This window comes from Erinaceus europaeus, chromosome 6 (assembly GCF_950295315.1).
Source record: "Erinaceus europaeus chromosome 6, mEriEur2.1, whole genome shotgun sequence".
NCBI classification, from domain to species: domain Eukaryota; kingdom Metazoa; phylum Chordata; class Mammalia; order Eulipotyphla; family Erinaceidae; genus Erinaceus; species Erinaceus europaeus.
The window spans coordinates 3,553,632-3,570,001 of NC_080167.1; the positions used below are offsets into that span (position 1 = coordinate 3,553,632).

General features: G+C 51.9%; 1 protein-coding gene across 2 annotated transcripts in view; it reads left to right on the plus strand.

The window, feature by feature from the left end:
- The window catches only part of PITPNB (phosphatidylinositol transfer protein beta), a 47,715-nt gene that overhangs the window by 12,063 nt on the left and 19,282 nt on the right, over positions 1-16,370 (plus strand). For both annotated transcript variants that reach the window (XM_007529602.3, XM_016191074.2), the window contains exons 4-7: positions 3,355-3,446; positions 3,901-3,908; positions 4,378-4,452; positions 5,944-6,027. In XM_007529602.3, coding sequence (XP_007529664.1) covers positions 3,355-3,446; positions 3,901-3,908; positions 4,378-4,452; positions 5,944-6,027 — 259 coding nt within the window. The remainder of the gene's footprint in view (positions 1-3,354; positions 3,447-3,900; positions 3,909-4,377; positions 4,453-5,943; positions 6,028-16,370) is intronic.

Sequence of the window (16,370 nt, forward strand, 5' to 3'; positions counted from 1 at the left end):
AGGGGAGGTGAAGCAGGCGGTGAAGCAGGTCTGCAGGTGTCTGTCTTTCTCTCCCCCGTCTGTGTTCCCCTCCTCTCTCCATTTCTCTCTGTCCTATCCAACAACGACATCCATAACTACAACAATAAAAAAACAACAAGGGCAACAAAAGGAAATAAATATTTTTTTAAAAAAAGAAAGAAAACTCCATAAGCCCTTGACTTGCTCTCAAGAAAGTTACCATTACCTTGAGACAGGTTTACATCCATTGTGGCACTGAGGTTAGAGCTTTTTTATTATTATTTTATTTTTATCTAAAGGTTTTTTTTTAAAACTATTTATTTCCTTTTATTGCCCTTGTTGTTTTTGAGGTTTGATCTTAACGGAAATCTTTCAGCACAGTTGTCAAAGCATTCCGTGTGGAACTGTACCTTAAAGTTGGGTGTTCCCGGTGTGCATTCAGGGCTGACGGTGGGTGCTGTGTGGGCAAAGAAAGAGCCTTTGTGCTCTGGGACAGCGCTGGAGTTGACTGAGTGGCAGCTGCGGGCTGAGTGCGCTTACCTGGAGGTGAGAACTCTGAGGAATGAGGTCAGTTCATGGTAGGAACGAACAGCTCGCCCCGTGACTCATTTGGGAGAGCATGGTGGGAAGTCCGCCCTCCGTGTTTACTTGCGCAGACCTAGTTCCATTCTGTCGCGTCCCCCAAGTCTCCTGAGCTTCACCGTCGAGAAAGGGGTGCGCTAGTGTTCTGTCGTGTAGAAAAACATCGACTGGCGGCAAAACTAGTCCAAAGCCTGGGGGGGGTCTTAACTCAGTCAAAGCAGGAACTGGACTGTTGGAATTCCGTGAACAGAAAAGGCACTCTGGCAGTAACCACATAGCTTGCTGGTAACGAGGAGGCCGGTGACACCGCGCCAGACTTTGACGCCCAAGGTTCAGGGCACGGCACCGCCATAAGCCCGAGGCGAGCAGTGCTTGGTGAATAATAGCGTTAGCCCCACCACACTGAAGGGAAGCCAGTGCAGTGGGCCCTCTCGCTCCCCACCCGCCTCTACCTCTCCAGTCAGACAGCAGACAGCAGTAATGCTGATGGTGGGATATTGAAACTTCATTACAGATCTGATCTTGCCAGCCCTTTGACCGGCTGCGAGTTTTCTTCTGTCTGGGTAAACAGTGGAAGGGGTTTGGATGAGTACAGAGTGGATAGTCTTCTGCCTTTTCTTAGTTCTCTAAAAATTTTTTCTTTTTTTTTTTTTTTTTTTTTGCCTCCAGGGTTATTGCTGGGGCTTGGTGCCTGCACTATGAATCCACTGCTCCTGGAGACCATTTTTCCCATTTTGTTGTGGTTGTTATTGAATAGGACAGAGAGAAACCGAGAGAGGAGGGGAAGACAGAGGGGGAGAGAAAGACAGACATCTGCAGACCTGCTTCACCTCTTGTGAAGTGACCCCCCCCCCTCAGGTGGGGAGCCGGGGGCTCGAACCGGGATCCTTAGGCCGGTCCTTGCGCTTTGTGCCACGTGCACTACATGCTCCGGTACCACCTCCCCCCCCCCCCCCCCCGTTTTCTAGATTTTTCCATTGTCATTCTAGAATGTTTTTCTCTGAGATGGATAGACGTTTCTGCAGCGCCTGTTAATATTATTATTATTATTCCTATCAATTTATTTCCCTCTCTGTACTATAGACTTCTTTTAAAGGCATGATAGGCCCTGTTCTTTAGCAATAGAAGAAGTAATCCAGATGTTAGATAGATTTTCTTCGACTTTTAATACAGTATTGTGTTTAGTTATCCTGGCTTCATTTTTTTTTTTTCTGACGTTACACCCCTTTGCATTAGTCTTCCCAAGGTTGTTGAAGATTTGTGCTCAGAATTCTCCCTCCTTTGTCATTGTCTTTAAGGAGGTGAAGGCAAGGCTTCATTTCCTCAGACTCTTCCTCCTGCCCACATAAATGACTTGGCCACCACAGCGGGCCCGCAAGCCTCGCCCGTGCTGGTCACTGGGGAGACGGGAACGTGCTGTCGGCGCGGGGCTCCTCCCATCTGCCACACTCCCCTCAGAGATCGGCAGAGATCTGACCCTGCCCGGCTCTCCATCTCCCGAGGCCGCGTCTTCCTGCCCTGCTTGCGGAGCTCCTTCTCTCACTTGGGGAAGTGGCAGTGCTCCATAGCTTGCGGAGAAGCAGCCCCGATGCGAGATCATGGGACGGCAAGGTGGAGCTAGCGGTCGGTGCTTGCCTGGCAGTGAAGAGGGGCTTGTGTCGCGCTCACTCACCTCAGTGTCCGCTTATAGGAGGCGGTGGCCGCCACTGGCAGGCCGCTGCTGGGAAGTGTGCTCGCCGCGCCAAGTTCACCTGCCAGGCAGAGCAGGCCCGTGAGCGCCGCTACCTCAGAGCAGCGCTGGGATTGGAACAACCCCCCCCCCCCCCGAAAGCCTTGCAGGTGAAACTGCTCTCTGCTCTCTGGCTGCTCGTCTGCCTTGCTGTGAAGGCTGCTGTGACACCTCCCCATTTGATAACCAGTTATGTTTTCTTTCCTTTTTATTTTATTTATTTATTTATTTATTCCCTTTTGTTGCCCTTGCTGTTTTATTGTTGGATAGGATAGAGAGAAATAGAGAGAGGAGAGGAAGACAGAGAAGGGGAGAGAAAGACAGACACCTACAGACAAACCTGCTTCACCGCTTGTGAAATGGCCCCCCCTGCGGGTGGGGAGCCGGCGACTCGAACCAGGGTCCTTATGCCGGTCTTTGCGCTTCGCGCCACGTGCACTTAACCCGCTGTGCCACCGCCCGACTCCCAGCCAGTTGTGTATTCTATTTGCGGTGCCTCTGCTTCTGAAGACTGAGCAGTCTTTCCAGACTCTTACTGCAGCAGCTCAGATTTCATGCTTAGAAATATTTTACTAGCTCAGTTTCTCCATGGGATCTTCCCACTGTCTTTTATTCCTTAAGTTTATTCTGTAAATTGTATTCAACTTTGATTTTTCAGACACTCTCTTAACCTAGAGCTTTTCCTCACTGAGAGAAGCTGCTGTGTGGTTCAGCAACACGGGCGGGGTCTTCTGTGTCGAATGTCTTCAATGCACTTAGAGTTCCTAGTAAGTCACAAGTTCACAAGGGAAAACTGCTTGTATTTGAAAAAGAACTCTGTATGGCTGGACATGCTCTTACTCATGTTGTTGTGTCTGTATTAATTTTCTACCTGATTACTTTGAATTGGAAAGAAAACTGTTGATCAGAGAGCGTTGAACACAAGTTACGGAGCTGAGGTCATAACCAGCTCTGATCACAGTTCTCTTCGAAGCAGCAGGCTGGCGGGTGCCAGCAGAGAGCAGTGCCGCCGCTCAGAGTAACGCCCAACAATCTCTCCACAGCAAAGTCCCTGCGTTTGTGAGGATGATTGCTCCCGAGGGCTCCTTGGTGTTTCACGAGAAAGCCTGGAACGCATACCCCTACTGCAGGACGAGTAAGCCGCGCCTGGCCGCCGCGCCCTGCCCTTCCCCACCCCGCGGCCCGAGGAGGGGCGCCCCGGGTTGGGGCTCCTGGAGAAGCTAGGCCCTGCGAGAGTCACCGCACGAGCTGTGACAGAAGAAAGGCCAGTGGGTGTAGTGGGCTCCTCCCCTCAGAGCTTCCTTCGGGCGTGTTCCCAGACAGCAGTCGCCCCAGGCCCTTGGAGAAAGTGAGGGCTTCCTGCTTGCCCGCCAGCCTCGTGAGCAGGGCTTCGGCTCCGTGCCACCATCCCTTCCTCTGGCCCTGCAGTGTCACCTGGCCAGAAGGAAGCAAGCTATGTAGACATGAACTGTTCAGTGTTGTGTCTGCAGGCAGTCTGGTTGTGACGTGGAATCTCGGGACACCGTTTGATTCTGATTAATATTCTGCATTTCTCTCCCCTTTGCCTCCGCCTGTCTGTCACGGCCCAGTTGTAACGGTGAGTGCAGTTTGTTTTTCTGATCTTGCTTTTCTCCCCATCTTTAGACTTTGATTTGCCTAGTAGTCCTTTTCAGCCCCTCCTGGCTTGTTTAGCGGAGACTGCCCGCTGCTGGCGGCTCTTCTCTCGCCCCCGCCCCCGTTCTGCCCCGTGGCCCCGTGGGAATCCGGGCTTCCCCAGCCTTCTCTCATCAACCCCTTAGCGCCTTGATTTTGCTTCTGCTCCTTCCTTTGAATGCCAGAATGGCTCAGCAGAGTTCACGGCTTCTGTACTCGCAGCCCTGCATGCCACGAGCCCGCAGGGTCGTGTGAAGTCTTCCAGAGTGCGCCTGGTCTGTCGCTCGGGGCCAGTGGCCTTCATGGAAGGCTCATTCTGGGCCTGGGCGGGCATCTGCGCGCGGGCCCCCCCCCCCCCCCCCCGTCAGGATGATCGAATGGTCACTGCCGCTTTGCTGTTGTGTTGTCTGCAGAATGAATACATGAAAGACGACTTCTTCATTAAAATCGAGACCTGGCACAAACCAGACTTGGGAACACTGGAAAACGTGAGTTGGGGCCCTGGGCACGCACCCCACAGATCCCCAGAAAGGGCTGTGCTGTCGCCCGTCTCGTCAGCATGCCTGCATCTGGCCACAGCCGGGTGTGTCAGAACTCGGTGAGCAGGCTGCTTGGAGCCGGTGGAGTGGACTTTGTTGTGCTTGCTGTCCTGGGGCTGGGGCTGGGGCTGGGAGAGCGTGACCGGTCAGGTCATAGACAACCCCCAGTCTCCCGTGTCTGCTGTCCTCGCCCTGTGTGTTTGTCAGGGCTGCTTGCAGAGCAGGCTGACCGCCTTCAGTCCCGCCTCCATCCCTCTTTGCTGGGGACATGGGTTGATGTCAGATAAGCGACCAGTGGCAGGAGGTGCTTTGAATAATTTACAAAAAGTTGACAAGCTCCTAGATTTTACAAGTTGGTGAGCATTTATCCAATAAATAAGTTTCAGCCAGCCAGTACTGTAAGCCAGAACTGAGCAGAGCTTGGAGAAAAAGCAAACAACAAACTATGTAGCCATTTAAAAAAATAATAGTAAGTTTCGGGTCAGCTGGGACTTAATGTAATCATTAACTTTCACTTAAGCTTGTGTGGGAACTGATAAAGGGTGGTGGCCTTGGCTTCCAAAGGTGTTTTGCCCGGGCCAGCAGAGGCACCTGGGAACTTGGCCTAAGTGCCGGCTCCATGCCCCCAATTCGCACGCACTCGGTGAGCCCCTCTGTGTCCTGCCGCTGCTCCTGCTGGGTTATTTCTGCCCCAGCTGCTGGTGCTTCTCTGTGTAGAGGGCGGACTACGGTCACTGCGGTCTTAAAATCTGGCTGCTTCTGTGTTGTCGATTAACACAATTCAATTTTTGAGTCACATGATTTATAGTATTTAAGTTTTCTAATTCATTACTTATTTCATGTTTTTTTTTCATAATAACTCAAATTTAACTTCTAAATGAGATAATTAGGTGTGCTCTGATCTGTGTTTGATTTAATAAGCCGCTTTGCAGTTTTTAAGCAGTTCTTAATTAGTTCATAATGGAGTTTCAGAAATAAATGAGCAACAAGAGATAGAGAAGAGATGACATCACAGTGAAGCCGAATAACTGTAGGATAGTGTCAGCTTCCGTTCCCCTGGGACTTAGAGGTGAGGAGGGCTGCAGAGTCTGATTCATGCCAAGCACAGGCCAGCTATGTTTCTCTATATAAATCGTGTCCGATTTTTGCTCATTTGACAGTGTCCTCACTCTTGGGTGGGGGGAGTAGGGTGAAGAAAGCCGACACACATCACCCTGACACAGACAGCTGGGGCTGGACCAACCTCCAGCTGCACCCCCAGTAACCTCTGTGGGTTTGCAAGGGGTAGCAAAGAATTTCTACACCCCCAAGACTCATAGTCAGTGTCTGAACCAGGGTAGCAGTGGTCTCAGAGCCTCAAGAGGAATATCACATGTATGTATTAAGGTCTTGGCTAACAAGAATCGTCTATAGTTTCCTTTGTCCCTCTGTTACTTACAGGTACACGGTTTAGACCCCAACACATGGAAAACTGTTGAAATTGTCCACATAGATATCGCAGACCGAAGTCAGGTTGAACCAGCAGTAAGTACCACATAGATGCTGAAGTTCTTAGACTCTGTTACCTCTAACATGTACAAAGATTTTCTTTTTTTTTTTTTATTCTTTATTTTATTTATTTATTTTGTCTGACCTGCATTTCCATAGCAAAATGAGCCTGGAAGATAGGTCTGGGTCTGTGCAGCAGGAACAGTGAGGAAGAAGGTGATTTTCTGTGGAGAGCATCTCCTTAAGCAATCTTAGCACACCTGGCCTAGGGGTTTTCATTGAAGAAATAAAAACTACATTTTCTTAGAAGAGGATTCTGCCCTGGCTTCTTTAAATCACACTGGCTCCCTTGCAGCTCCCAAGTGTGACTGAGGAAGCACAGAGCCGCTTTGCATATGAATATTAGCAGCTCAGCCAGGGCTAATGTTGGCACGGGGTGCTTGATGGGGGCCAGAAGGTGGCTTACCAGGTAGAGCGCACGCTGCTGTGTGTGAGGAGGCAGGCTTAAGCCACGGCCAGCACACAGGAGCACCTGCAGGGCCGGGCGGTGGCTCACCTGGCTGAGCGTACACGTCCCGTTCACAGCTGGAATTTGAAGGTAGACCTAAAACGGGTCTCAGGGTTGGGACTGGTTGCAGTGACATCTTAACCTGGGCCCTGGTTTTCTAGCGTCCCCCCCACCCCACCCCCGTTAGAGGAACAGTGTTAAGGGACCCTTGTAGTGCTTGGGTAAAACTTGGGTTTTTAGTTGTCCTGTGATTTGAAATTCGTTTCCCCCACCCTCTCCCAAAGCACTGAGCAGCAGCTCTGGTTTATGGTGGTGTAGGGGATTGAACCTGGGGCTTGGGAGCCTCAGGCACAAGAGTGTCCGCATAGCCAGTATGCTGTCTAGCCCTGCTGCCCTGAAGTTATCTTGATTGTAGGGTTGGTTGCACCTTTGAAATCGTGTAGGAAGGATCCTTTTTCCTTAGACGCAAGTGCACGTTCACTTGTCTCGTGCGCTTTTGTTTTTTCTTGGTCTCTCGGAGAGGATGCTGGGAGCACAGGAGAGGCCATCAGGAGCCGCTTGATGCGTGGGCAGCAGCATGACAGCACAGGGCCGACCCCCGGCCCGACTCGTACAACTGTCTTGCTGTTTTACAGGTGGCCTTTGGAAAGGTCGTGCTGGCCAGGCGGGATGATGGGCTCTCTCGGCTCTCAGGTGTGCTTCCCACGTCCGGCACAGAGACTGCCAGGGACACTCGAGCTTTGCGCCGTCCCGGGGCTAAACGGACTCAGTTGAGGTTTGCTGGCCCACATGCTAGGGAGAGGAGTCGAGAAGGCAAACGGTAGGGAGGCTCTGGGTGAGGCCCTGCTCACTCCTGCCGCAGCCTGACCTGCAGGAAGGGGAGGAAACCGCTGGTCTGGAGGGTGTGTATCCGCAGCCTGGAGAAGGGGCGCTCCCGAAGGAGCATGGTTGGGACCGAACCTGTGGAGCCGCCCCGAGCAGGAGTTGTGATCCTTGTCCACACCGGGCGTCGGCTGGGGCGTGGGTGAGCGCACATCTGTGTTTGTGTGTGCTCGCCCTTCTCTGTTCACAGCTGTTTTCCGAATTTTGTTTCAGAAAGATGAATTTGAGTCATAGCACCACCTTGCTGTGTAGAGTGTGTGTGTGTGATCGTGTGTACCGCACACTCGCCCCAGAGGGACTCCTCAACCTCATGACTGCCGCTGCCGGCTGCTGCTGCCCGGCCTCGGCTGCAGGGAGTCTGTTTTCCCCGGATTTGCCCGTCCGCTTATTTCCTCTTAGTGGGACCACGGCAGTTTGTGTGTGGCCAGATGTGACCCACTCCTCTCACTTCATCGTGATGTTGCCAAGGGTCGGCCATCCCGTGTCCTGTCGCTCCGTCGTCTCTCCCTCCGTCTGACTGGCTGGTGCCGGCACTCAAAGTGCGTCTGCTGTCGTGCGGGGATGCTCGTGCCATCTGCGCATCCAAAAGGAGCCCCGGCACGGTTCCCTTCTGCCAAGGAGTGTGGGCGTGCTGGGGGGACCAGCGTGGAGCCGCTCCGCCAGAGGTGCCGGCTGTGCTCCGGTAAATTCTCAGCGGATTCTCCCCGTGAGGCTGGGCTTCAGGCAGCGAGGCCGGGTCGCCATAGCTCAGCCCCAGGACCCCCTTGAGCGGCGTGGCTTGCCCTTGGGTTGACGTGCTGCTCTGATTCTGCCCTCGCATTCTGTCCTTGAGCGGCTCCACCTGCCGTGCTGGAGAAGAAGGTTTGTGGCCAGGAGGCAGATAGCCCAGCTGGCAGAGCGCTCGTCTCCCATGGGTGAGGCCCTCGCGCCCTCTGCCGACAGTGAGAAGAATGAGGGAGGCAGGTGGTGGCCCGCAGGCGGCGTGAAGCTCGGAGCGGCGTAGGGATCCCGGTTCGAGCCCCCGGCTCCCCACCAGCAGGGGGGAGTAGCTTCACAGATGGTGAAGCAGGCCTGCAGGTGTCTGTCTTTCTCTCCCCCTCTCCATTTCTCTGTCCTATAAAGGGCAACAAAAGGGAAAATAAATATTAAAAAGAAAGAAAGAAGGAAGGAAAAGGAGCCGGTGACTGGGGACCCTGTCGCGGTGACAGAGGTGTGCACCGCGGATTGGGGTGGGGGCCCTCTGCTTCAGTGTATCTGCTTCATGACCCATCACGGATTTAGTGGCCGTGTGATGGCCCAGTCAGAGGAACGGCCCCATCACCTTTGCCGTAGTTTGCCGCCTGGAAGCAGATCCGTGTCTCCCTGCTCTCCGCTCTCCGGGCGGGCAGGAGGTTGTGTGAGAGCGACCCCTGACACCTGGCGCTGTCGCACTGAGGCAGCCGTGCGCCGGGTCTCACGGGGAGGCTTCCGACCACCAGTTTTCAGCTTGCTTGATGGGCTGTGGCTTCTGAACCAGCTGATTCATGGCCTCTGCTCGCCTGCTCTGAAGGGAATAAGAGCAGTTACGCAGTGGTTTTGAGAGGGAAGCTAACCGCATCTCCTCCAGAACCAGACAAATGAGAGAGCTGGGGGGGTTCAGAAATCCAGAATGGAGGGGACTCTCCCCACTCCACCTGGTGGAGGTTTCTGTCACTGCAGGGGAATCTAAAACCAGCACAGCCAGCCCAGACACTTCAAGTCAGTGACGCTGGCACAGTCAGGACTGGGCCCTCCCTGCTGGGTTTCTTGTGTCAGATACCTGACTTGTAGACCACTCTCCTTACAGAATTGCGACTTGCTGGCCATGCTTAGGAAACAAGTAAAGGAGTCCCACTGAGGAGATTTCTAACTCCATCTTGCAGTGACATATCTTTCTTCCTTGTTCTTTTCTTGCAAAGTTCCCTCAAGTCCTCACCGCAACTCTCGGAACGAGGGCTGCTTTGAAAAATCTGTCAGGCTCAGGGTTACAGGCTAAGAGTTACTGGAGGTTTTGTTGATGATTCATAGAAGTTTGCACAGGACCGTGGCTCCAGGCCCTCCTGTCTGTAATCTAGAAGGTCCGTCAGCGTCTGCTGAAGCTGGCGGGAGTTGAGGGTCTGGGTCTCTGCACGGTGTCTGCATCCAGCTTCTTTTCTCGGCCACGTTTCCGGTTTCCGGTTTCAGGGCGAGAGGCACGGTAGTGGAGTGCTGGCATTGAGGTCCTTTAAGGAGGAGGACTCCTGCTCAGGACATATATCCCCCCCCCTTGAATAGCCTCCACTGGGGGGCCAGGGAGTGGCGCACCTGGCTGAGCGCACACATTGCAGTGTGTAAGGACCGGGTTCAAGCCCCTGGTCCCCCCCTGCAGGGGGAAAGCTTCATGAGTGAAGGAGGGTTGCAGGTGTCTCTCTGTCTCTCTCCCTTCTCAACTTCTCTCAGTCTGTATCCGATAATAAATAAATTAGAAAAGCCTCCACTGGTAAACTGGGTACTGCCAGGGGCCTGCACGGAGTCACCGTCTCCTCTAAGAAGGGAAGCTTCAACGCTCTCCAGTTCCTGAGCATGGATTTATTAGTTTCATCAGTGTCTTGCAGTTTTCAGAGTAGTTGTATTGCTCAGATGTTGAATAAATGCTACTTTTCCCTTTACTAATATCACATATATAAACTATATATACATATCTGAGATGCCTCCACATCTTAGACTCCTGAGTGCTTTCAGAATGTCAAGTGCCTTTCTTTCAGATTAAAGGTGCTTGAACGAATCAAGGGATCTCGCGTCAAACACCATAACGTAAGGTTTAATGTTTTCTAATTTCTGAAGTTCTCGCTGTTACAGAACCACAGTGTAAAAAAAAAAAAAAAAAAAAATTGAGAATTCTTTAAATGCCCTGATGGAATGCACATGCATCTCCAGCTCATTTCCAAAACATACACAAATGCAGTCAGTTGACATCTGCTCCTGTTTTTTTTTTTTTTTTTTTTTTTAGGTATAAATTGGAATCTGGCCGCTTTTAATCATCCCCAGCGTGCTGTCTAAGTAGCTCCCCAGGATCTGTATACAAAAGCCACTTCCCAGGAGAGGAAGGCCCTTTAAAGTGTAAGCCGAAGTGTACACACGATTAACATCACAGAGACCTTCATTTTTGGAAGCAATTTGAAAGAAAATGAGCAGGGTTTAAAAAAAAAAAAAAAAAAGGAAGAAATTGGAACCATATTTTTAGGTATTTCTGTGTGTTGGCAAAGATGGGCCCTTCCCTGCCTGCCCCACTTGAGCACTGCTGGAGCAGAGGGCTTTGTCTTCACAAGTTTTCAGTTCTGTTTGTTTTTTGTAGTAGAACTTTTGTTTAATTCAAAACTTTGAGACTTACAGATCTGCATCTGACATACTCTAACCCGTGTCTAACTTTTGTAGATGTCAGCAGTAAGCAGATATGAACAGTAGAGAAATCCTGAATTGTTTGGGGGCTGCAGCTTGAAAATAGACCACAGAGATACAGCAGATCAGAGAGGGGGTGACCCCAGCAGGAGGCCGTGCGCCCGGGGCCTGGGCCTGGCGATGCTCGGTGGGGCGGCAGCTTCCTCTCGACCCTCTCCAGCCCTGTGGGTGCTCCGGTGGCCTTGAGGCGGTGCCCTGAGTGTGGAGCCTCGGCCTACCTTCCCGAAGTCGCCGCTCTTCTCGTCACTTGTGGGCGGCGCAGGGAGGGGCGTCTCAAGCCGCAGGTTCACCGGCTTCCCTGGCCGCTCCCTCCGGCACAGGGCTCCTGGGATCGTGGCCGCCGCTGGGCTCCGCGCAGAGGGCCTCGCTGTGCTGTCTGCATTACGTCCTTTATTCTTCCCTCCCAGGGCTTCTCCGGGACTTGATACCTCTATGATTCCACTGCCTGGGATGACCTGCAGACTTTTTTTTTTGGGGGGGGGAGGGTCATAGACGTTGAATCTGTGGTCCGGGGGGTGGCGCAGTGATAAAGCTTTGGACTCTCAAGCATGAGGTCCCAAGTTGGGTTCCCAGCAGCACGTGTGGAGAGTGATGTCTGGTTCTTTCTCTCCTCCTATCTTTCTCATCAATAAGTAAGTAAAACCTTAAGAGAGAGAGATCACAGCACCACTCTTGAAGCCTCACACAGGGTAAGGCGCACACTGCACCGGGCGGGCTGTCTCCAGCCCTCAGGTCCTGCACTGCCGTGTTGCTTTGGTTCCCGCTGTCGCCTTTGACTGGAAAAGAAAGGCTTTCTGTCTGCTGGAGCTGTGCTGTGGCTATGCAGCTGCCCACATCTGTGGCTCTAAAACAAGAGCTTTTGTTTCGTAGCAGTCTCTGCTGACAGTCAGCAAGCCCAGGGAGAGTCCGTGCTGGCCAGATGCTGCCTTGGAAGCGCATGTGGCGTGAAGCCCCAGGACCGGCGCGAGGATCCCGGTTCGAGCCCCGGCTCCCCACCTGCAGGGGGAGTCGCTTCATAGGCGGTGAAGCAGGTCTGTAGGTGTCTGTCTTTCTGTCTCCCTCTCCTTTCTCCATTTCTGCCTGTTCTATCCAACGCCACCACCACCAATAACAACAACGGAAAAATGGCCTCCAGGAGCAGTGGATTCGCAGTGCTGGCACCGAGCCCCAGCGGTAACCCCGGAGGCAGGGAAGGAAAGGAGGAAGGGAGAGAGGGAGGGGAGAGAACTGCTTCTGTGCTCTAAGGAAAGAAGGAGGGAGGGGAGAAAACTGCTTCTCTGCTCCTGATTTGTAATAAACTCGAGTCCAGATCTTGAGGAAATGGCAGTTTTGCTTTGGCTTCCGACTTGGTGTTTCAGGTGTCGGTCCGGTCTGGTCTGTACTGTACCTGAGACGTGTACCTGAGACGTGTCCCCTGCCGGCCGCATCCCAGAGTTCATCGAGACCCATGTGAGCATGCTTCCTAGTCAGAGGAATGTGGGAGTGTTTCCGCCTTGGCTCTGCTTTGAGAACCTTGCAGGATGTGCTTCCCAGGAAGATTCAGAGACCCGCTGGAGGGTGCTGTTGGGCGGCAGTGCCCTCTTGTGGACGAATGCCACACCGCCTCTTTGATGCCTCTGATGTCTGGGATCTTAGGCAAACTGCACCACAGACATGTCTGGCCCCAAATGCCCCTTCCTCAGCACTCACTCATCACCAGCTTTGTGTTCTTTCTAACCTGTGTTTTAAAAGAAGGAAGGAAGCAGGACTTACGGTGGAGTATGAAGCAGAATCACGGCAGTTTCTGGGTGGGTGGTGTGTTCTCTGAGCAGCTGATAGCAGTGAGTGCAGATAGCTCAGCGTTTGACGTGCGCTCGTGCTGAAAGTCCTTCACCACCGGCGGTGCAGACTCTTGGGAAAGGTGTCTGGGCGGAGAGGCAGACGTCCCTCCACCGGAGTCTTGTCCTGGGGTGAGGGAGGGTATGAACCCGACCCTCCTCGTGCCTGTGCCGCCTCTGAGCCCAGCTTGTCCGAGCTTGGGAGGAGCCAGAGGAAGCAGGGGGCTCGGCCCAGGGTGTCGGTGCTACTTGTAGTCCACACCCCCCCCCCCAATGCTCAGGGATCTGTGTGATGTGTTATGAGCTGGCATGTGGGAAAAGACACAGGCGTGTGGCATATACTTAAGGATTTGTAATGTGTGCGTACTTGCGCCAGGAGCCTGCCTGCAGGGGGTTTGAAGCGGGTCTGCTGGTGTCTGTCTGTCTCTCCCACTCTCTGCCTCTCCCAGTTTCTCTGTCCTATTCAATTAAAAAAAAAAAAAGTACTTGCACCTTTAACAGAACTGACAGGTTAATATATTAAAATCTCTGGTGTCTAGCGTTTAAAATGGCTTCATTGTTAAATAATAGGCTTAACCGGGCCCAGAAAACCTAGGTGCGAGCCCGGCCTCCGCTATGTTGGAAGAAGCCTCCGTGTCTGTCTGTCTGTCTGTCTCTTTCTGCCTCTGGTCTCTCTTGCCCTGGGCGGTTGGCAGTCCTGCAGTGACAGCAGCAGCCTTGCTTCCTGGGCTCTCCTGGAACCTCCAGCCCGGCTCCCATTCCCCGGGGTCTCCTTGGCCTCCACTCCTGCCTCCATCTGGGAAGCAGATACCTGCTCTCCCTTCTGTGGGAATTCGGGTGTGGAGTCTGCTGCAGCAGGCTTCGGTTGTCATCTCATAACCCCCGATTTTTATTTCTCTCCCTCTTTTAATTTGTAACCTTGAGCGGACTTTGAGGGCCTGCCCTCATCAGCACAGCCAGGAGCGAGAGGGGAAGGAAGCAGAGAATCCTGGCTGTGCCCTGAGTTGGCACCTGGGCTGTGGCCACCCCCGTGCTCTGCGCTGAGAATGGTTGCTTGTAGGTGTGACCGCGCCTCAGGTTAAAGCTCAGCTTTTAGCAGCATCCTTGGTGAAAAGCCAGCAAGGATTAGCGAGGGGCTGAAGCGGAGAATATTTCTAATGCGGGCTTGTTCCTCCGAGGTATGTTCAGTAACAAAAACTAGGCCAACAAGTTATTGACAATTAGTGGTCCTTTGGGAATCCGTCTAGTGAATAGATAAGGACGATTTGTAATTAGCATAATAATTATATGCAAATGAATGCTTCTGAATTGCTCTAAAACACTTCTGAACTGTTGAAACAGGCCTCCTGAGATCTTGTTACTCTATTAATTTGTGTAGCAGATCTTTTTTTCATAGATCACGCAAAGATAAACTTCAGTCCAGCCCCTGTCCCGAATTGTTATGAATTCCAGTCATTCATATTATGAATTAATGAGATTTACTTATCCCACATTAATGGTACTCTGTGGGAACTGGAATGGGCTCGGGAGTCATTGGGGAGATGTAATTAAGAATAGAGGAGCAAGCTTCTTATTTGAGAACAACCACTGAGACGAGTTTCTTGAACAAGTCAGTCAGAGTTCCTCTCCACACCTCTGCTGCTGGCCCTTGGAAGTTCAGCACAGCTCTGTGCTTCACAAATGGGCTTCCCCTTCGGAGGCAGCCCGGGGTTTGTTGACTCCAGTAAGGCGCCGGGTCAAGGGTGACCCTGCTCGCTGAGGCCGCCGGGCATCGCCAGCAGGCCCTGTGGTGGTCTTGTGCGCTCACAGCCTCCGCCTCCACCCGGCCTTTGTCTTTGGCCGTGACGAGCAGGTGAGCAGCCAGCGGGGATGGACTTTGGGAAGTCCGGCACCCCTGCCTTTGAAACTTTGTGATTCTCTGTGAGCTGTTTGAACAGACACCTAATTGATCACCTTAACGCTAAAGAAAGGCATTTTCTAGCTGGCTACTCTCAGGTTTTCATGTTTACTCGGGAGACTTGTTGAGGGTCTGCGCCGGCCGGCGTGGGGGGTGTCTTTCTAAGTAAGCAGGTACCCAGCCTCTGCTTCTCCCAGCTGACACTCGGCCTCACCTGTGCCGACACACACGGGCTTCTCTAAGCAGCTCCTCGTGTCTGGGGCTCACCGCGACTCTGCCGCAAGCTGTCAGAAAAGCCGCCAGCCTGCCCCTTCCCATTCATGGTCATGAGTTGAGTCTGGGCTCAAGGACAGTTAGGTGGGCCCAGCACAGATTCTGCGCTTGTGTTTGGGGGTGGGGAGGCAGCTGCAATGCCCGAAGATTCATTAAATTAATATTCTTTGTCTTCGATGAGTCTGCTTCCTATTGAAAGTTTCTGTGGAGAGCCGTAGCAAGTAACAGATGGACACCCAAGAGGTAGCGTGGCTCTTGTATCCCAGTGACAGAAAACAGTTATTTATAAGACTCGAACGAGTGGATTCTGCAGCTCCAGCCGCGAGGCTCTGCAGCCCCTTCGTTCACCATAGTGTGTTTGTTTATTTGCTCTCCAAAGGCTAGCTTGACTCGGGCTGGCCGCCGCCTCTTAAAGACGAGTTTTCAGTTACATAGAGTTGCAGTAACACTAATTCAGATCTAGCTCATGCTGATGCCATTGTGTTTCTTTCTCTGTGGCTCAGGCACCAGCATTGGTGGTGCGGGCAGCGTCTGGGGACATTACATCTAACTTGATGATGACGGTTTTACTAAGCCCTTATCCTGGCCAAGCCTCTGGCATAAGATAGATAATTAAAATTTGATCAGAAAAGATTTTTTTTTCAATGCAATGCACCTTTCTACTCTCGAACAGGATTTGAAAACTCATTTTAAAAATACGTTTCCTGTGGTCTAGAAGGTGGTACAGTTGGATAAAGCATTGAATTCTCAAGCATGAGGTCCAGAGTTCAATCCCCGGCAGCACATGGACCAGAGTGATGTCTGGTTCTCATTCCATCTTCCCCTCTCTCTCTCTCTCTCTCTCTCTCTCTCTCTCTCCTATCTTCATGAATAAATAAATAAAATCTTTAAAAAATAATACATTTTCTTGGTCTAGTGAATTTGCATTCTTTCTTCCTTCATTTCTTTCTTTTTTTTTCCTTCCCCTCCCCTCCCCATCCCTTCCCTTCCCAAGGATTATAGAAAGTGAATAGCAAATTCAGCCTTCAGAATACCCAGGAGCTGGAGACTCAAGTAGGCTACAGCTGTCTTCACCCACAGTATTCTAAAAGAGCTAATGAGATGAGAAGTCTGCAGCTGGTGGCAAACACAATAAACCATGAGCCAAGGGCTTCTCTTCATCAGAGCCTCTCCTTTCCCCATGGGATCCCAGAGGAGCCGGAATACTAACAAAGCCAGCAGGCTGTCTCACTCCACACCAGTGCTCATTTGCAGCTACAATTGGTAGCTGAGGTTGCATTCCGTATGCTGGAACTGTCATACATGAAGGAATATATTTGTTCATTGTGATATGGATATAAATCGGCCAGTTTCCAGTACAGAAAGACCAGACCAGATACCCCACAATAAAACAGTAGCAAAAAAAAGGATCGTGCTTGGAGGATTTAGTGTTGGCTACCAGGCTACCAGAACTGTTAAACAACACCTGACTCTTTGCTCTTTAATACCTTGCTTCTTAATTCAACTGATTAAACATTTACGTGTTCACACTAACATTAAAAAAAAA